This window comes from Coffea eugenioides, chromosome 3 (assembly GCF_003713205.1).
Source record: "Coffea eugenioides isolate CCC68of chromosome 3, Ceug_1.0, whole genome shotgun sequence".
Classification (NCBI taxonomy): Eukaryota; Viridiplantae; Streptophyta; class Magnoliopsida; order Gentianales; family Rubiaceae; genus Coffea; species Coffea eugenioides.
The window spans coordinates 38,835,848-38,857,081 of NC_040037.1; the positions used below are offsets into that span (position 1 = coordinate 38,835,848).

Sequence of the window (21,234 nt, forward strand, 5' to 3'; positions counted from 1 at the left end):
CAACCCAAATGTACCAAAACTCGATTTAAGTCGACCTGTTTGCAGCTCTAACACCAATAGCATTATTTAGGACGCTGTTACTTTTTTTTTTTTCTACGGCCAATCATACCGAATGAGTCGAGCTCAGTCCAATTATACCAAAACTCGATTTAACTCGATTTGATTTAAGTCGAGCTCTAATAGCCACTTTTTTTTTTTTCTACGGCCAATCATACCGAATGAGTCGAGCTCAGTCCAATTATACCAAAACTCGATTTAACTCGATTTGTTTGCAGCTCTAATACCAGTAGCATTTGTTAGGACACTGTTACCTTTTTTTTTTCTGCGGCCAAAATAGGAAACAAAGACTACAAAATAATTCAAGAATAGAGTTTAAATATGTCACTTATACTAGTATTAAGTTTTATTTGTAACAAGGAATTTGTGCAATGGTAGTTTTTTAAAAATTAATTTTTCAAATGCTATTAAAATTTTTTAAAAATACTCTAAAAGGTACTCTAAAAATAGTCTAATTTTTTTTAATATTTAAAAAAATCTCAAAATATATTCTAAAAACTCTTCTACTCTTAAATATCTCAAAATATTTTTTAAAAACATTCCAAAATATATTATAAAAACTCTGTTACAGTAAAATTTTTTTAAAATACCTCTAAAAATAGCTTATCTAAACGGAGATGGTATTTTAATTTAAATCACAAATTTAATTTGTTTCAACAACAGTCGGTCATTTTGGGAATGAGTGAATTGAGGGGCGGGAGTGACGTGAACCGCCCAAAGCCATACAATGATTCACATCATAGTGGTGAGGTGTGAGCCTCTACAGCTCTACTCACTCTTTTGTTGCCCAGCTGAGCCTAACAACAGCAGCATCAACTATTCAGCTATGTACTAAACTAAAACTGTCGGCCGATCATCCATCGGACAGGAGACCAACCCCTTGTTGGCTTGGACTTGGGAAGTTGTGGTTTGTGAAGAAGGTGGGTGCTTGCTCTTCATTAGTCCTTCCAAAATCCAAGGACAAACCAATTGCTGTTGGTAGCTTTTTGGTTGCTTGAGTTGAGGGAGGGACGTTATATTATATATCATGTCCAAGTTATAAGAGGTTATCCAATTCAAGAATCGTCAGTACATCAGCACAGAAGAGTAGAGCTGAGGAAATAATAGTCAGAATTACTGATGGGTTTTCTTTCGACCACCAAGCCAATATCATCTATTGATCAATGCTGCTACTCTTGTTGTAATGCCTTCTTTTTCTTGCGTCCCCGCATTATTCCCAGTTCTACTCCTCCACCACCGCCACCATATCCCATTTCCATGTTGAATTCTAGTAGTACGAGGAAATCCGTTGTTGTTTGCCACAGTTCTAAAGAATCCTCAGCACTCGTGATGTCACATTTGCACAACGCTACTACCAAGTTGAACATTGCAAGAAGGAGGATGAGGAGGAGGAGGAGGAGGAGTTTGTTAGTATTCTGTAATACTAATGGTGGCAACAGCAACGAGGACGAAAATGACGGTGGGCAGGGGCGAGAAGCAGAAGAAGAGAAAAAAGAAGAAGAAGAGGAAGTTGTTTCCCCAGAAAACAAGGCCATCATCAATGCTTGCCTTGTTGGTCTCTTCACTGGCATTGGCGTTGTCCTCTTCAATATTGCGGTATTATGTCATCTCTCTTATAAACTACTTGCTACCTTCACAATTAATCAATATATTCTTCTTCATCTACTTCACTCATCTGATTCAAGTACAATTAACACAATACTTCTTCTAGAGGCTAGGCCTCCCCAAAATAGTTCTCTCGTTTTCTTATGATGATTAATTAAGCACCCGAAACTATGATCCATATCCCATTCAAGTCTTCCAATCTTGATAATACATTCAGAATGCCCAAATCCCACCAAATCAAAGTCAGGACATCATGCCAATTAACACTACTTACACAGATTCAGAATTACGACCTACAAGTCTGACAACTTTTTTGTGTACTAATAATTTTTATCAACAGTATACAACTTGGTGTCTTGGTTGGACTTGATGGTCTTCCACATGGCCTCTGAATCAAGAAGACATCAAGAGCCAAAACCACTCGACAGCCTTGTCTTGTTCAAGCAATACGCAATAAGCCAAATAATCTGGATTAATACTAGTGGAAGAAGTTATATATTGTGTGTATGACATCCCAATTCCCCTGTCGCTCATTTGCCTGAAGAAAAATTTTCTGACCTGTAGAAGAAAAGTTTACTGGAAAGGAACTTCTACAAAAATCTGTGTCCTAGTATACTTTTTTTCTTTTTTTGGCATTTTTCAGTGTATATTGGCTGGAAAATCTCTTGACGGTTGCACATTTCTTTTCCCTTCTAATATGTAGATGTAATTTGCGTGCTCATCATTTGCTTCTACCTTGCTCAATTTTGTGATCAGGTCTTCTTATTCATTTCTGCATTGCTGGTGCTGCATTCATAGTTTCTGTGTTTATAGTCCATCAATAAAATGATGAAATTGAGAGCGATGGTGAAATGTCGATATTGCATAAGCAGTAAACACTTTACAACTAAGAAGCAACATAAAGCAATTGTTTGGATGTTGAAACAGGCATGAAATGCCGACAATTATTTTGCAATGAGAAGTTCCAAGAAGTTGTCAAGAAAATGTCTCAAGATTGACCCTTTGAAGAAATATGAAGAAGATTTATCCCCATAATTGAATCTGAGGACTAAATTGCATAAAAAGGGAGCTGGCACTGTTGTAGCAACGCAATATTGGTGCTAGTGTATTTACATTCATCGGTGAGATAGTTTAGATGCTTCAACATACGCAACCCCATGTCCAAAATATTTCACATGTAGCCTCCAGAAATGGTTTCATTTCTTTTGATTCTGCAATATCACTAGTTTGATGGCAATTTATGGTCTTATTTTGTTCAAATGTATAAACAGCCAATGTGCAAAGATAGAAGTAATATGATTTTCAAATTTTATTTTCCTGAGAGGATTTGAATATTGCAATTTCATTTGCACAGCCTCTTATTCAAGCCTCTAAAGAATAGTTCAACAGTGATTTTCAGGTTCTTGGAATCCATCTCCTTAATGTTCTCCATTTTGATTTTATGTAGAACTGACTCTTCAATAAAGTTCACTGTTCTTCTGTTGCTTTAGCAAGTTAGGCCTTGCGAAACATAAACTGTTTATACCATTTGCAAGGTTAATAATTATAAGGTATCATGCATCCCCTGAAAACTCCATCTCATACCTCTAGTTATTTAACTTGGTATAATCGAGCTATAAAATTCTATTTGAATTGGGATCGACTGTTTTTGAAGGAAACCGGTTTCATGGCCTGCTTTAGTTTCTTGCTCAGCAGATTTACCTTTTCGTTTAGGTGGATGAAATCCGAGATGTTTTCTGGGATGGAATTCCTGATCGAGGTGCCTCATGGCTAAGAGAGGAGCCAATTGGAGTAAAATGGGGACATGTTATTTTAATACCTGCTTGTGGGGGTTTGTTGGTTAGCATGTTAAAGCTGTTCCAAACTGCTATAGAGGAGCCCAAGAATTGGAATTTGTCATCTAATGTAAAAGCAACACTAGACCCAATTTTTAAGGCAGTGGCTGCTTGTATCACCTTGGGCACTGGGAACTCATTGGGACCAGAAGGTCCTAGTGTTGAGATAGGTGCATCTATTGCCAAGGGAGTGGGTACCTTGTTCGACAACAGTTCTCAGGGAAAGCTATCCCTCAAGGCTGCAGGGTCTGCTGCTGGAATTGCCTCTGGTTGGTTTTCCTCCATTTTTCTGGCTTTCTGCTTGACAGTGTCATATGGTTGATTTTCTGTACAAGTAAACTTCAGTTTATCAGCATATTAGACACTTCTTCTAGACAGAGAGTTAAATGCATTTTTGTGGTGAATTTGGAATTTCTTGTTCAATAACTATGTGATCTGTCTTCTGCATACCACAGGTATAACCTTATACATGAACTTTGGACTATTAGATTCAAATGAAAGTATAATTCTCCTATTTATCTCAGTGACCAGCATTTCTTTTTTAACAAACAGTGGATTGGTGTTAATATCAATTTCTGTTTGTGCTCTGGCTAGCACTTCTTTTCTGAGCAACAGTGGTTTGTGTTTAATATCACTAATTCATGTTGTCATGCTTGCACTAGTGTAAAAGATTGCAGTTGCAAAAACTTTGAAAAAACTCAGCTATGGCTGGTTAAGTCCTAGAGAAAGGAAACCAAATCCAAACGGAAGGAAATTTTAAGGCCTATGACGTTCATAGTTTTATGCTCCTATTGGCTTTATATCAACTAAAATCACACATGTTTTTCCCTTCAGAACTGGAGAAGTCATTCGGCAATCATATTTGTACTATGTAATTGTTGTCTTTACCTGAGACATGATTATAAAATCACTTCTGTTTCTTTCAAAAATTTGTTTCTTTTGTCCTTCTGTTATTTACTTGCATGTTATGCTTGATCATCATTAACATGCCAATGGCTATGTAGAGCCAGCAACAATTTCCATACCTAGCTCATTCTTGGAGACAAAATCAGTGGCAATCAGCGTTATACTATTTTCTTATCTATTGAACCATCATCTCATCAACATCCTTCCCATCCTTAAGATTCTTACCGTCTTGTTCTTCTGCCATCTTCTTGTCCTTAAGATCATTCTCATTGAAATTTTCATTTACTTTACCTCCCAATTCTAAGCTGTTACAGCTCTGGTGAGTTTGAATTTATGTTACATGTAAATAAGAATTTTATGTCATCTGTTAACAATATCTCTTTGACTTCCTTTTGCCTTGAAGGGTTCAACGCAGCTGTTGCAGGCTGCTTTTTTGCAGTAGAGGTCGTGTTGTGGCCATCGCCAGCAGAGTCATCCTCCTCATTGACAAATACAACTTCAATGGTCATTCTTAGTGCTGTGATAGCTTCCGTAGTTTCAGAAATTGGTCTTGGCTCTGAACCTGCCTTTATAGTGCCGAATTATGAATTCCGTTCACCAAGTGGTAATCCCCATTCTTGTTTGCTCAAAGTTTCCTTAATTAATACCTAAAGGATGCAGATCCAATCAAAGATCTCTGATACAATGGAGTTATTAGACCAGGCTGAGGAGGAAATAAATTACATACCAAGCCAAAGAGTGTTCATTCTGATACTCACATTCCGTCTCTTTATGTGTTTCCTTTTCCAGAAAAGCCTCCCTTCCTGACTACAAACATGTCATCTTCAATGTGGTATTGCTGTCTCCACTATTTTTTCTCTAGGCTAGCATTTTCCTGGGATTAGTGGTGTACCTTTAGTTAATTTGCTTGTTACAGACATGATTTTTAGGTTTTACATAAAGACAATCTCAACACAATGATTAGGAGAGGAAGTCATGGACAAAACACAAACTTGAAACTTAAGAGGCCCATGAGCATGTAATGTCAATGGACTTCTGAATTCAACCTGTACAATAGATGAGCTTTCATCTGAAGCGGATGAAGTGGATTATGTTCTCTACAGCATCAGAGAAATTCTGTAACGCTAAGAGCTACCTCAGGATCTTTTTCTGTTGGAAAATCTATTTGCCACAGGAACTTGAGTTTATCCTTGAAACTGGAACGTTTTAATTTCAAAAAACTGTGTGTCCCTCTGTGGCATTGTGTTTTCTCTCCCAATCTTGCAATATTGGATACTAGACTGAATATGTGTGAAAAAAATGCATGAAACATCTACCAGCTCAGGTATTTTAAGGTTTTTTTTTTAAAATGTAAGGCAGGCTTCAACACTGTTGATGAATTTCTGACCTACACGAATAAAAGAATTCTGAAAAAAAAAAGCAATACATCCGGTTTCGATTCACTGTTATGCAATTTAGAAGAGAAGTTTTGTGTCTCCTACATAGGGGCGTTGAGGAATTCTGCCTCATGTTGAACTATCTAAGTTTTCAAGGCAATTCTATTATAGGTGATATCTTATACATCTGTTATTATCACTCTTTTCGGTAATTTGTTACAAGACACTAGAAAGTGGTAGGCTTTTGACGGCTAAGCTAACACCAAGACACCTGAATCTTTTCTTTTCATTTCAGAACTGCCTCTTTATCTTTTGCTGGGTACGGTGTGTGGCTTGGTTTCCCTTACCTTATCTCAATGCACAGCATTTATGAGAGTAGCTGTCGACAATATTGAGAAGATTACTGGCGTTCCAAACACCATTTTCCCCATATTTGGTGGTTTCACTGTTGGTTTAATGGCATTAGCATATCCAGAAATTCTTTACTGGGGTTTTGAGAATGTTGACCTTTTATTAGAATCTCGCCCTCTTGTGGAAGTTCTTTCTGTCAATCTGTTGCTTCAGATCGTGGCAGTCAAAATTTTAGCTACCTCTCTGTGTCGGGCATCTGGATTAGTTGGAGGCTACTATGCACCATCGTTGTTTATTGGTGCTGCTACTGGAATGGCATATGGAAAAGTTGTTAGCTTTGTGTTTTCTCAATCCAATCCAATTTTTCATTTACCCTTCTTGGAAGTTGCATCACCACAAGCATATGGCCTGGTATGTTTTAGTTACTCTAATGAGTGAATTATATGCCTCCAGACTTGTAAACATGTCAATCTGTTGCATTGCTTTGAGGTTCTTGGCTTTGCAATGACACATTTGTTGGAAGGATGATACAAATGATATTATCTTCCAGTAGATCTGTGTGCCCTGCATGTATTGAGGTCAAATCAATGTTTTCGTTTTCTCTCTTTCATTTATTTTTGCATCTTTTGTGCTATTGTTTTTTTAATGTAGAAATTCCATATAGGGTAAAGTAACCTAAGGATTATATTCTCCTTAACTGATACACAGAATTAAAAGATTGCTATTGAGCCTCTTTATTCAGGTTATTACCCTGTTTTTCAACATAGACAATTCCCACAGTTTTTGTACTAAGTAAGTCCATTGTGTTTCTATCATCTTTCAGTACCAGGAAAGTGCATAACTGGCAGTTTCCAAATCACGCTTTCTCCTTTTCCAAATAACAAAGCCTGCCAATAAGACTAACCCTCTTTGGCATTGCAGGTTCACAATCATGATTTTCTAGCACATGGAGCTATCTAGTTTTCTTCTTTTTGGGCTAAGCATTTGGACAGAAATATCATTTACAGACTTTTTCTAATTTCTTGGTAGGATTTTAATCTTCAAATCCTCACTTCTTCTTTTTTTAAATAGTTCTTTAAACCTGCTATAGAATAATTTCAAACCAATAAAAAGAAAAAGATGGGAAGAATTCTATGGCCTGGCATGTCCTGTACCCTTAAGGATAGTTCAGATTGGTTATATCTCCATACTCTTACAATCCAATGCTAAAGGGTTGATGTCCTCGACCCTTATCTTGTCAAACTGCTGGTGGCATACATTTCCTTCTGGTACCACCGATAATGAAAGCAAAATTGATGATTTTCTCCGTGAACCAGCCCTATATGGGCATCACTATCAGGTTTTTTGGTTCCTTAACCCCTTATACTTAGTTTCAGAATTAAAGTCTGCTTTCCATCTGGTCTCCTCCCCTACCTTATATACTCAGTTGCTCCCATCTCCCAGTTTTGAAGAATTGTTTGCTCAAAACCAAGCCAGCTGCATGCGCAAATGACAAAAAAAAAAGAAAAGGAAGAAGAATAAGGTTCCATGACCCATTCAACACTTTGAAAATCCCTACATGGCAAAAGTTAGGACTCTGTTGCAGAGTACTGATGCCTTACTAGAATATCTGTTTGAGTTAGAGTTACATCCTAAGAGTCCTTTCAAAATTCATTAGCTACAAAGTAGTGAAAAATAATGGTGAGTTGTATGACAACTCCTTATACAATTCATAGGCGGCTAGATATTAACTTGAAAAATATACTATTTTTGTTGAATACCTTTACCATGAACTTAATTTATCTAACCTTGTATTTCTGGTTTTGAGCTGCTGTAAGCAGAATTCCTTCAAAATATTTGTTGTAATGCCATATGTGGCGAGATGCTGCAAGCTTTTAGCCTTTTTGGCTATTGTGCTTGCTTTTTTGTACTGTGCTCCATTTGTTGTGATAAAACAGATTCAACTTCACATTACAGAATCCAAACCTGCTGCATTAGCCTCTCTCGAGTTACCTCTTCAAAAGTTAGATATTGTGAATCTTTTGAAAAGTTCTCACGCATTTTTGTCATTTGATCCCCTTGATGTAGGTTATCTTTATTTAATTACTTTGCCTACATTTTGTCCTTCTTCTTGGAATATATCCGCAGCTATAAATCTAGGAAAACTTGATTAAGATTCATATCGTATATGCAGTTTACTATTAAAGTTGAGCATAAACCCTTTCAACTAATTGAAACTGGATCTCTAGCGCTAGAAGTCCCCTCAGCATTTCCTATTTGTCAGCCAGATACTGTAATGTTTAAAGGGAAAGAGAGGGAGAGAGACAGCGAGAGGGAAGTAAATTCTTCTAGATAAATGGATCCAAGATGGGCACTGCTTGATGAGTAATTGTCTGGGACTGAAGATTGCAAAAGTTTACTGTTACAGTTGCTTCTGGGCTTCACATGCTTTTTTTTTTCTCCATCACTTCTTCACTTGAGTTACTACTTCTTTGTAATAATTTCTTTCTTTTCTATTTTTGAGCGGTGGTGTTGCTAGCATTATTAAGACTATCTGTTTGTTATAGAGAGACTGCCTTAAATTTGTTTCCTTCACCTTAACATGCCGGAAAGCTTAATTTATTCTTAATTACCTAATTTGAGTGTCTTGAAGTAAGTTTCACATCGTGGGATGCCTCATTTGTCAGAAGTTCCTTCTGTGTGTTAATCAAGTTTCCTGGTCTTAGATGATCAATGTACCCTTGGTATAATTATGAGAAAAATCATATCTTGGCTCTGGATAAAACAACATAACATAGTATCAATCATTGTCTAATGTGGATTAGTTAGGCTGGAATACCCATACGGTTTACTGAAGCATGTACCCGTATAGCAAACCAGAATATTTGTGATTTATAAGGGTCTATCTTCATGCTGTTGTTTTATAAAGCTTTTATTGTTTGGCACGTTCTGATAATATTACTTCATTCCGGTTTGTTGCACAGGTTGGTATGGCTGCTACTCTAGCAGGCGTATGTCAGGTACCTCTTACAGCAGTTTTGCTTCTTTTTGAGTTGACACAAGATTATCGGATAGTTCTACCCCTTCTAGGAGCTGTGGGGCTGTCGTCGTGGATTACATCTGGGCAGACAAGAAGAAAGGGAGTTGCGGGAACAAAGAAAGTCAATAATGAGAATGCCTTTTTAAATCAGCAGCCTGAAATATCTTCCTCCAGCTCACCACTTGTATCTTCTGCCAATTCTGTTGTTGAAAAAGCATCAGATGAAAGCAACCTTGGTGAACTTGGGAGGTTAGTTTATCTGGGCGGGCCCAATGATAATACAAATGGCATCACGCAGAGGATTCTGGTCGCACAGGCCATGAGAACCCGCTATGCAACAGTCATGATGAGCACTTCAGTAGCAGAAGCAGTGTCGCTCATGTTAGCAGAGAAGCAATCTTGTGCAGCCATAGTTGATGATAAGGATCTTCTGATTGGGCTTCTTACTCTTGCTAATATACAACAATTCACTGAATTATCAAAGGCAAAAACTAAAAGTCCTAAGGTGGGTTCTGGAATGCTTTTGATCATTGATTTCTGCATCATTATCAAATCATATTTAGGAAAAGATCAGCTTTCTGCTGTTCTCTAAATAGCTAATTCTTCCACAAATTCCGGAAAACATTCTAAAATCGAACTCTAGACCTCATTCATATCTCTCCAGATGGAATAAACGATTGATGAGATGAATGCCCGTGAGAGATCTTAGCTATGTGCATTTAACTCCTTGAAGGAAACTAACTGCGAAGAGGAAAAAGCCAAATAAACAAAAATGGTTACTTGATACGTTAAGGCAAGGGGACAACACTAGAGCCCACACAGGATAGCATTACTACCTGTTAGCGTGCATGTTAAACCATGAAATGAATTTTGCTTTCCAGCTAAAAGTATCTGAATATTAGCTTTCTTTCCTTTTTATATTATGAATGATGTCTATTGGCATCTTGATATTTAGGAGCTTACAGTATCTGAAGTATGTGCACCTGAAGGAGCAGAGTGTCAGATACCACTGTCTGTAACACCAAATATGAGTCTCCTTTCTGCTCAAACTCTGATGTACAGACATCGTATGAGTCAAGTACCAGTTGTTCAGGATCAGGGGCACCCAGTTGGCCTCTTGGACAATGAATGCATCAGTCTGATATGCCGGTAACTGAATCACCTTCTTTTTCTATAATGTACTCTATGCTAGTTGACTAGGATAATTTTACTGTTCAAGTTGGTTTAGTGTTCTGGCTGGATCTAACTCGAACAAAATTTTGATCGTGTAGTTGTGATCATGTCTTTGACTTTTCGTAACATATTATAGATATTTACTAAAATCATTGCTGCTTTCTTTTTTTCCATCTCTACCATATAAATCGTGCATATTTATTTAGAGTTTCATATATGAACTATAACCTCCATGTCAAATTCCTAGGATGAATTAGTTTCTGAGAACCTAGTCTCAATTTTACACTCCTCACCAACTTGTTTTTCTTCATTTGGGTACAGAGGGCTAGCAATTGGTGAACGCCTCCAACAGTTTCCCTCACTGGAAAGATTGAAGAATTGATATTTTGGAAGGTCTAACCTTTTTGCACAGTTGATCTGACCTTGCTGTCATGACTCATATGGGAACAGTTAGTCCCTCTACAATAGTCCTCTGCAATTTTTAGTTAGAAAGAACCTGATTCTTAGAGCATCCTAATGGTGTCGTGCAGATACACTGGACCAAAAGGCAAATGGAGAAGATGATGAATGCTTCTAGTATTACTTTATCATTTGATGTCTTCTATTCTTGCCATCTCAGCAAATTAAAAGTTAAAAGAACAGGTAGTTCAAAATTCCTTGGGATCTCAGCTACCATCTTGATCTATCAGCTGGGGTTGAGAAAATTGCAGCTAGCTTAAGCAAATGCATATCTGATGAACCACACATTTGGTCTCTCTATGCTGACATCGAGAGAAGTGATAACAAGAGCTCTTTCAACTGAGAAAGTGGGACGATTACTACGCGAGTAAACTTGCAATCTTCTTGCTTGCTGGTTGTTCTCTCGGCGAGGATGGGTGATCTGGACTTTTGCATGCAGCCTTTGTAAAGTGTCCGCGAGACTTAATTAAACCCTTGACAACATAAAAATTTAGTCATGTTTATATAGAAACAGTCGATTGTTGTCATGTAGAATCAGAGATATACAACCAAGTTTTGCAGTCTATTGTCAAGCTCAGAAAGTGGGAGGACCATGGGAAGCTGACTTGCAATCTTCTTGCTGATTGTTCTTTCAAGGAAGAGGGATGATCAGGGCCTGACATGAAGCTTTGAAAAGGTACCAGGGATGGTTAGCCCTTTGACAACATGAAAATTTGGTCACGTTTGCATGGAAAAACACAGGCTGCGTTTGGATTGAGTGTTTTTGCACCTGTTTTTGAAAAACTGTTTTTCACATTCCAAATGCTACAGTAATGTGTATTTCAAAAACAACTTCAAAAACACCCATATCTAAACAATATATCAAAAACAACTCCAAATATATTTCAATTATGTATATTTAATTTTTATATTTTAATAAGTATATTTAAATTTGTATATTTTAATTATGTATTTTAATATGTGTATTTCAATTATATTTTAATATGTATATTTCAATTATGTATTTTAATATGTATATTTCAATTATGTATTTTAATATGTATATTTCAATTATGTATTTTAATATGTATATTTCAATTATGTATAATATTATATATATTATATCAATTGAAATAAATATTATATATTTATATAAATACATTTATTTATATATAAATTTATAAATATATTTATTCACTTTTGTTTTATAATATATATTAATATGTATATTTCAATTATGTATATTATACATAAATTATATTAATAATAATGTATATTATATATATTATACATTTCTAATATTATATATTTATACATACATATTATAAATATTTTATTTTATTTATAATATATTTTTATATATTTATAATATATTTACATAAATATTATATGTTATATAAATTATATATAATATAATATATAATATATTATACATTTATATAAATGTACATTTATACATAATATATAAATATTTATGTATATTTATAATATACATTTATATTATGTATAATATATAATATAATACATTTATACATTTATATTAATATACATAATATTAATTTTATATTTATACATAATATTAATAAATGTATATATTTATATTAATTATATTAATACATTTCTACATAATATTAATATATATTTATAATTTATTAATTTATATATTTATATAATATTCATTTATAATTTATACATTTTTAAAAATATACACTTATACATTTAAATATACATTTATATTATGTATTATATATAATATAATACATTTATACATTCATAATATTAATTTTACATTTATACATAATATCAATACATATATACATTTATATTAATTATTTAAATACATTTCTACATAATATTAATATATATTTATAATATATTAATTTATACATTTATAATAATATACACTTATAATTTATAATATATTTATAATATTCATTTATAATTTATACATTTATAATAATATACACTTATACATTTATAAATATATTTATATTATGTATTATATATATTATAATACATTTATATATTTTTATATGAATATATAAATATATTTATTTATAAATATCTATAAATGATTATAAATGCATAAATGCATCATTTATATAATATTCCCAATACATTTGTAAATTAGTATTATAAATGCCCTCAATCATTCTGCCTAATCCATTGTTTTTCAGATGCTATTGTTTTTGAAAAACAATCCAAACGGAGCCACAGGTAGAATCAGAGATTGACAGAATGTATATGGATCCAATTTTTGTCATCTATTGACTATATACCAATGGGGTAATGCCTACTTGTATGATGGAAATTTTCAAATTCAATCTACCAAATAAGTGACAGATTAGCTAAAATCATTTCCCAATAATAATTAGTCCCTCAATCATTTGCCTACATTTCATGTATTTTCAATCTCACTTTCTTTCATCTTTATTCATTTGATAAACTTGAGATAATTTATTCTCTAGACGTTTAGACTGTCAGTCATAGAAAAGGTAGCATTTGCAGAAACCTTAATGGTATTCTCTTTCAATTTTCTTTTAAAATTGGATGGAGCCGAAACTGGATGTATTGGAATGGCTGACTACCAAATAGAGACTTCCCAGAGGCATTTTGCTAATTCTCCTTGTAAACACAAAAGAGGTGCTTACAAGTCACAAATGCAGAACGTTATTTGAACTTGGTCTGATTAATTAGCGAATTAAACTCAAATGAGCTCGTAGCGAGTCAAGTTGAATTCGAGTATCAAGTAGTTTGATTCGTTTTTCAACCCTAAATTCAATCGCTGAATGAGTTGTCTATTCATTCAATTCACAGTCAAAAAGAGACAGAAAGGGAAGGGCTTATATTATAGACGAATGCAGTGACTTCAATGGGTGGATGAGTTAACATAAAAAACGAACGAGGAAATTATCCATCTGACCCCTTAAACTGTTCTCATTGCACTTTTTTTGGCCCATCAACAATACATTATCACAAACAAGCCTTTCAACCGAAAAAAAAGTTTAATTTGATACAATTACATCACTTTGATAAAATTAATAGTAAGATATTCAACTTTTTCCATTTCACAAAAAGTGCCCCCATACATTAATGTTTAGTTTGTCAACCATTAGACTTCCCACAAGAAAAGAGTTAAGCATGTTGGTTAATTTCATTACACTAAGATCCATTAAAAGTTCATATTCAAGTCTTGATCCCAAAGCTTTTGCTAATCTTTTCTCTTAAATGATCCAAAGAATTCCACCACAAACAGGGGCGGATTTAAGGTCGGGGCACTGGGGGCACGGGCCCCCACTGCTCCCTTTCAATTCCTATAATACTTATACAATTTTGACATAATTTTAAGCGTGCCCCCAGAGTTTTTTTAGAAAAGATGTGGAAGAATGGGTCACAAAATTTAGTTTAGTTACTTATATTGAGAAAAATATACTTCTTGAAGTTCAAAATGAGAAAATTGTAAACCGTTATCAAAATATAAAAATTCGTCGTGAGTAATTGTAAATAGTTTAGTTTGTTTTTGAAATAAAATTATTATTACATTAATAATTTTGATTTTGTCTTTTTTATGTTTTTCATGGAATGTACGTATCATTTATACTTGTTGGTGAATTTATTTTTTTTTTTTGCTTAAAAAACTAGAAAAAAAAAAAAAAGAGTAGATAAAAAATTTTAGTGTTATTTTTGCCCCCACTAAGATTTTTTTTTGGCTCCGCCACTGACCACAAACACCTGAAATCGAAGTTGAACAACAATCTTGCACAAGATTAGATTACTCAAATTCCTTCCAATTGAGGTAGTAATACAGCTTGCCTAGAACTCTAAATGCAAGTTCCAAGTGTCGTCCATTTCTCATTAAGTTTGTACAACAAATTAGCATCTGCATAAACTCATGGATCAAAGTAGCAGCACCAGCTACATTGGCAGCATCAAAAAGCAAATCAACAGCATATTAAACTAGACAGAAAATATACACGAGCATTATCATAATACCGACCTTCTGAATGCAATTTCTCTTGCACGTACATGAAAAGTTAACATACACATCGAAGGTATGATATTTCGAGAAACCTAATACCTAATACAACATCAAATAACTAGGCAAGAAGAAAAGTGGCAGACCTTGTGGACTTTGCCAACTTTCAGCTTGATCAGCTACCATTTTATTATAATACTATATGCCTAGAGAAGGCATGCCAGTGAGCAAGCGATAGGGATCGGAAAAAGGAGATCCAAAATTTTGGGGAAAGCCAAAAACAAAAAAAAGGAAAGAAAGAAAGAAAACCATTTCACTAGGCAACATCTCATGCGTTGAGCAAAAATGAAGGAAGATGATGCTCCAACACAGCCAGTAGCTGCCTTCCTTGGCTTGCCTCTTCCAATTCCACACCTCCAAGCCTTCTTGCCGCCTCCACAAGCTGGCCTCTTCGCCTCTGAGATAACAAGCAGCCTCCTGCCTTCCTACACTCCCTATACAACGGCAGGTATGCTATTGCCACCCTCAAGGGACCCGGAAGATCCCTTAAACAAATAGGAGACTCGCCCCATTTCACTATCCTTACCAAGTTCATGTAATGTTCTTGTCCTTGCTTCAATCCATCCAAAAAAGCTGCCTCTGACCAATGCTCTTTAAGAAAAGCCCTGAGCTCAGGAGCAACAGACTCATCATTAGATCTAGCAATGCTGTCTGCAACAGCATATGTAGCAGCAGGTTCACCCAGGAAGTCCGATCGAAGAAGAAATGAAACCCCATCAAGTGATCTCCCACTTCGCTCAGCAGCAGCCTTCAGAATTTCAATACTCAAGGCAGCAAGGATATGCTTAGGGACATGAGGAAGGAGATAAGCAGCAACCTCAACCTGACTGCTAGAGGTAGCAGCCGTGAGAGCAAGACAAAGTTCCATGTCTCTGCAGCCCCTTTCAACAAACCACTGAACCACCGGCATGCAACCCCTCTCAGCTGCCCTCATCAAAGGCCCTAAGAAAGCCATGGCATTCCCCTCCTCCACTAGACACTCCATGGTGCCAATCTTCCCATAGTGCGAAGCAAACCCCAAAGCCAGGTCAACATCAACATCCAAGCTATTCCTTTGAGCAATCTGTCAATGGAGAGAAATAAAGCAACCAGAAAAGGACTGAATGAGAGACCAGTACAGCAGTGCAAAAACCATACTTGAAAAAAATAAAAGACAAAGATCTATCCAAATTTAAGACCACTAAATCAAGACAAAAACCAAAAGGTGCTCAATAACAACACCAACATCATTAATTCCAAAACGTCAACCATCATAATCAACTGTTGTACTAGACCAGAAAGTTATGGACAAAATGCTAGTAAACTGCCTAAAAGAATTGAATGACTATCATTCCATCTAATTATAGCACCCACACTGAGCTAAGAGAAAAATGTGATACCGCAATCTTAACAGAAACCAGCGAGATCGATCTTAACTGTGGCATGAATACTGCACCCAAGTTAACACAAAGCACTGTCTGGTACTCAAAGGAGTGCAGTCTCAGCAACCTACTTTGAATCAGATATCTTCCTAGCAGAGTTTCTGGAGGATAATAAATGTGCTTGATTCAAATTATAGAGGATGGAATTTTGTCTAAGTCATGTCTTGAGAAGAAGGAAAAAAAAAATTGCAACAAATTTGGGGAAGCTATCTTCCCGAATACCAAAATACTCTTGAGAAAACTCTCTTAACAACTTGTAAAGAAAGATTATGTTATCTAGCATTTTGAACAACTTACATAACCCTTAAGCATTTAATACTGACAATGGATTGGTAAATCCCCTAGTGCCGACCTGCCAATTTTCTTTGGGTATACTAATGATGGTTTGAATGCTATGGAGTTAATAGTCATGCTGAGAAAAGTTCACCAATCTGGTCAAGCTTGTCACCAAATTGCAAATATCTCTAACAATCCAACATCATCGGGTAGAATAAGATTTGTGCGCACTCATACTTTGGTTTCTTATAATTTTGATTTGTCACTTTAAAACTGGTTTGGTAGAGTAAGCATGAAGTAGTACTCAAAAGTTCAAAAGAAAGCAGGTGAAATCACCAAACAAACCATATCAAGGCCAAAGGACTACTTGTGGTTCACCCCAGTGAATACCTAAAGAGGGAAGATTACACAAATCTACTATCAGCGCTTCAGCCACGTTTTAAAATATACAGGAATTGCTAGCAAGTCAAGAGAATTTGCCAATATGACTGCTTAACAAATACTTTGAAAGAAAAAGGTTAATATTAATGTCAACACAAGCAAATACCTGACCAAATTGCTAAGTTAAGTTCTATCATGCAATACAAAAGATTATCAATAACTAGTTTCAGTAGATCCAGATTAGCATACCTGCAATAGAATACGAACAAGCTCTGTGCTTCCAAAACGCGATGCTTCAAGAAAACATTGATTAACATTGTCTGCACCACCCTCTACTAACATGGCTAGCAAACCTTGGATTGCATTTGCAGAAGTACCTGACGCCCATCCAGGATCAAAGGAAGTAGAGAAGAGTGTAAGCGGAAAGCAAGCTGCATCAAAAGCTTCTGTAAAGTCCTTTCCAGTCAGGTGGTTTCCTGCAAGATCGAGGAAGGTCTTGAAAGCAGACAATTGTAGTTGGATTTCCACAGCAGAGTTCTGACCCACTCTATCCCTGTTTCCCTGGCTACGAGAGTGAAAACCTATACATTTAAGAGCCCATTCAGTGAACTTTTGAACCTTTGCTCCAGCTTCTGCCTTCAAAATTTCGTCCCCATTACATTCCTGCAATCTTTCGTGCAGCCTGAAAAGGAAAAATGAAAGTTAATTCACCCTACAAACATCTGAGGAGTGGCAATGCTCAGATCAGTGAAGTATAACAAGGACAAGGTGATACAAATTTCAGCCCCCTTCATATCTTCCATAGCTACTAAGCTTGCACATACTGCTTTAGACACAGCAAGGTGTGCATATGAAAGTTGCATTGCACCAAGATTGCGGTTTAGCATGACTCTCCATTGAAATAGAGAACAAAAAACACTAAGAACATGATATTGTACACCACTTAATAACTATTGATCCCCCACATGCAGAACGCCAGATACGAAAAGTAAGGGCTAGCATGGCATACTCACAAATTTCAGAATGCTAGAATTTATATTCCTTAAACAAAATGTAAATCACAGAAACAAACCAGTAATACACTCTTCATTAAAAGCAAAAATAAATCTACTCATGTCCTATCAGTATATCATTGCACAATCATGAGGAATCGAAATGGAAATAATAGGCAACACCATGAAGAAAAAAACCCAAAAATGCAATAATTGAAGGCAAAAACCAATTCAAGGACAGATCAAATGAGCTACTCACATTCTGGAACAAGAACTAGAAAATGGTTAAAAATGAAACTTGAAATCCAAAACTCCGTCAAACATAATTAATCCAGATATTAGAACACCAAAGCACAGAAAGGCTTTATCCATCTTATTAAAAGCCACACTATGTATGACAGTAAACATAGACAACAAAATACCAAAACAAGGCAAGAAAAATTAGCGTCATCACAGATTGATGTAATAAAAGACCTTCACATTGATGTGCTATAAATGACATGCATTGATGCTAAATGAGTCATAGTTGCAGTGCCATATTTGTACAGGAAGAGAAAAAGGATATGTTTTTACCTTTGTGCCATCACAGTTACAGTATCTGCAAGACTCATAGTTCGACTCTGACATGCTGAAACACAGGAAGCAAGAAATGAAGTCCTCAGAGCAGCTCTTGTGAAATCATATGCACCATTAGTTATAACCTTTTTAATCAATCTAGTAATTCCATACAACTCTTGCTGGGTGCTTAAAAACCAAACTGAATCCAAAGCAATGCATAATGCATCATTGAGAGTCTGTGGATCTGCCAACAAGATCAGATTCTCAGCAAGCTCCCAGTCATTGGAACTCAAAGCACCTTGAAAAAGTCGACTCAACTCCAGTCTGTCTTGCCTACAGAGCTTCTTTTCTTGCCCAGATTTCTCATTCTTACCCAGCTCAGAATCAGTAGGAACCAATCTAGATTTAAGTTTCTTAGCTCCACAACTACAACATCCTCCATCTCTGTTGGATTTCCTAGAGTCCTTAATGACCAGTGGAGCTTCACTTGAAAATACATCATCACCACTGCCTCTCCCATCCTTATCTGAACTTAGAATTGCAATCTCATTGTGGCGACTAGCAATTCTGGTCTCATTGGTTTCAACTTCCATTTTATACTGAGGACCTTGCCCTTCGTTGCCCATATTAAGGCTTGGGTTTTCTACTACAAAAACTTTCTTATCTTGCATTTTTGCACCCTTGCCCTCAACCAACTCTAATTAATAATGCAACTGGTTTTCTTCAATTCTTATACAGAAGCACCATAATAACCAGCAAATTGGGAAACACCAAAACAGAGCACCTTACTTTCTGTACTCAATTTTAACCAGAGGGTTCCCACTATAATAAAAACATGCAACTGTGTCTCTTCTAACTTAAAACCCTCACTATACCCTTCTCAAAGAGGAAAAAACCTAAGAAAAGATGGAAAGATCCATAAGAAGCAAATGCTTCTGCCCGTGTTCAGACTTGAAAATGAAGGCTAACTTGAGATGCATCACCGTCGCAACCATCAACTTCGGAAGAAACCACGAAAACCCTTCATTCCAAACACAAAAGACTGCAAAGGTAGCCAACAAGTTAGCACAGAAACAAACAAAAAAAAAATTAGAAAGCTAGTATTCACACATTTTAGGTAAAGGTCATAAACATTCAAAGCAAATCAATAGTCGGTGTTGACTACCCAACATTCACAGAAGATTCAACCTTGCTGTTGTTTTGTATAACTTCTAATTTTCATTGTCAAAGTGTAGAACACTGAAATAGTGAATATTATAATAAAAATTCATTGTGGACTACCCAAATTTTTCAGAATATCATTCCCTACCTATCTTTTCTGGAAGAACTATACACTGGCAGACCAAAGAACTTAGTAACCAATTTATAACTCAAACTTGTCACCAATAAGCTACTCTAATGTCGACCAGCGCCACCTGAGTAAGCACTAGACTAACATTTTATTGGATGCCAGCAAGATTGACAAAAAATACTTATTCCAAGTTACTTGAGTCTAAGATTTAACAACCGATTTACAGATTGCCCTTGTGTCCAATGTGTGACACTTGGGAAGTCATCACGTACCCTTTCACATAGGAAGACCTTTTCGTTTTCCCAAAATGAGGAGCATTTTTTCTTGTTTCCACAGACAACGAGAGCCTAAATCTATATCAAGAACGTCCAATGTCACATGTATATAAGAAGCGACCATGGTATTCGCGTCGTTATTTAAAAATCAAACAGTAATAACCAACCCAATGACCTAAACAGTAAACTCTGCAATCGGACACAGGTAACCCTTTTGTTATTTTTAGAAATGAAAACAGAGAACTACGAATGAATGACGTGAATCATAAAGTTAGGATTTGTAGAAAGCAAAAGACAGTCAGTGGAAGGGGCGTGAGCGAACATCAGACGTATACACAAATGACCAGCTAAGGCTAAGAAGTTAGACAACAAATTGATATGCTCAAGCTGGAAGATCCCACTTTTCACACTTTGGAAAGAAGGTATTTAAGCCGTACAAATTATCTAAACAAAAATCCCACTTTAAAATCAGCAGCAGTCCCATATACAAGATACTAGCATTTACTAAACCCATGGATTTAAAATTCCGAAGAAATCCAACTGACCCACCTGCGGCGATCAAATGAAAACCATGGGAGTAGTTAAGCAAGTCCCAAAAAATGGGAAAAAAAAAAAAAAGAACCCAAAGCCGATCCGATCATACTTCATTAGTAACACAACAATCCATTCCACAGACAGTAGAAGAATAAAAGATGGTTAAAAATCTTACCAATACGAATCAGTGAGCTAATTTCAAGACATCCAGACAACCAACAAAGAAACCCTTTTAATAAAGAGAGAAGAACATAAGCTAACAGTAGTAGAAAGGGACACCTGATTGGGGCAGAGTCCGGTGGAGGGAATAATAGTAGTAGTGTTTAGCGATAGTGAATTACCTGGAGGACGGACGGACGGACGGATGGATCGGTGAAGAAGAGAAAAAAGAAAGCAGGAGGGATTATGATTGTGAGGTGGGTTTTGGGTTGCAGAGATGGAAAATGGAAATGAAAGAGTAGTGTTAGGGCTCTGTTTCTGTGGGCTCTCTCTCTCTCTCTCTCTCTCCAGAATCTAAAGCCTATTTGCAGCCTCTGAGAGATGGAGAGAGTAAAAGGAAATGGGGCCAAGCAAAGGCAAGGCAACAAATGGCAAGTGGCACCTCATCACTCATCAAACGCCTCTTTCCATTCTTCTCCTCCTTTGTTTGCTCTTCCTACACCCCTTTTAGGAAAAATTGTAGTTTTGATCCCTAATATTTAGTTATATGC

The 21,234-nt window shown here is 35.9% G+C and overlaps 2 protein-coding genes across 5 annotated transcripts; one reads left to right on the forward strand and one right to left on the reverse strand.

The window, feature by feature from the left end:
• Nucleotides 1–824: 824 nt before the first annotated feature.
• LOC113764859 (chloride channel protein CLC-e) lies at nucleotides 825–11,346 on the forward strand. Of its 3 annotated transcripts, none has more exons than XR_003467696.1 (8): nucleotides 825–1,653; nucleotides 3,376–3,766; nucleotides 4,807–5,007; nucleotides 6,075–6,541; nucleotides 9,094–9,654; nucleotides 10,105–10,298; nucleotides 10,644–10,771; nucleotides 10,853–11,346. XR_003467696.1 is itself a non-coding variant. In XM_027308890.1 (8 exons), the coding sequence occupies exons 1-7, from the start codon at nucleotides 1,177–1,179 to the stop codon at nucleotides 10,702–10,704; spliced, it is 2,352 nt and encodes a 783-aa protein (XP_027164691.1). In that variant the 5' UTR covers nucleotides 825–1,176; the 3' UTR covers nucleotides 10,705–10,715; nucleotides 10,853–11,346. The 3 variants fall into 3 exon arrangements, 2 of the variants coding, with proteins under 2 accessions (XP_027164691.1, XP_027164690.1); XM_027308890.1 differs by having other exon boundaries at nucleotides 10,644–10,715; XM_027308889.1 differs by having other exon boundaries at nucleotides 10,644–11,346.
• A 3,366-nt stretch (nucleotides 11,347–14,712) lies between these two features.
• On the reverse strand, nucleotides 14,713–21,050 carry LOC113764707 (ankyrin repeat protein SKIP35-like). 2 transcript variants are annotated; one of them, XM_027308676.1, is made up of 5 exons: nucleotides 20,866–21,050; nucleotides 20,700–20,753; nucleotides 18,440–19,466; nucleotides 17,124–17,556; nucleotides 14,713–15,859 (listed from the first exon to the last, which is right to left on the reverse strand). In XM_027308676.1, exons 3-5 carry the CDS (start codon nucleotides 19,093–19,095, stop codon nucleotides 15,065–15,067), a joined length of 1,884 nt encoding a protein of 627 aa, XP_027164477.1. In that variant the 5' UTR covers nucleotides 19,096–19,466; nucleotides 20,700–20,753; nucleotides 20,866–21,050; the 3' UTR covers nucleotides 14,713–15,064. The 2 variants fall into 2 exon arrangements, with proteins under 2 accessions (XP_027164477.1, XP_027164476.1); XM_027308675.1 differs by lacking the exon at nucleotides 20,700–20,753.
• Between the last annotated feature and the right edge of the window lie 184 nt (nucleotides 21,051–21,234).

Bases quoted from the DNA above. Each gene is read 5' to 3' on its own strand.
- LOC113764859 (XM_027308889.1), top strand. From the start codon at position 1,177: ATGGGTTTTCTTTCGACCACCAAGCCAATATCATCTATTGATCAATGC. The intron at 3,767-4,806 runs GTTGGTTTTCCT...TTTGCCTTGAAG, and splicing joins TGCTGCTGGAATTGCCTCTG to GGTTCAACGCAGCTGTTGCA. The intron at 6,542-9,093 runs GTATGTTTTAGT...TTTGTTGCACAG, and splicing joins CACCACAAGCATATGGCCTG to GTTGGTATGGCTGCTACTCT.
- LOC113764707 (XM_027308675.1), bottom strand. From the start codon at position 19,095: ATGCAAGATAAGAAAGTTTTTGTAGTAGAAAACCCAAGCCTTAATATG. The intron at 17,557-18,439 runs GTAAAAACATAT...TTTCCTTTTCAG, and splicing joins GTAACTGTGATGGCACAAAG to GCTGCACGAAAGATTGCAGG. The intron at 15,860-17,123 runs GTATGCTAATCT...CTCCATTGACAG, and splicing joins TTGTTCGTATTCTATTGCAG to ATTGCTCAAAGGAATAGCTT.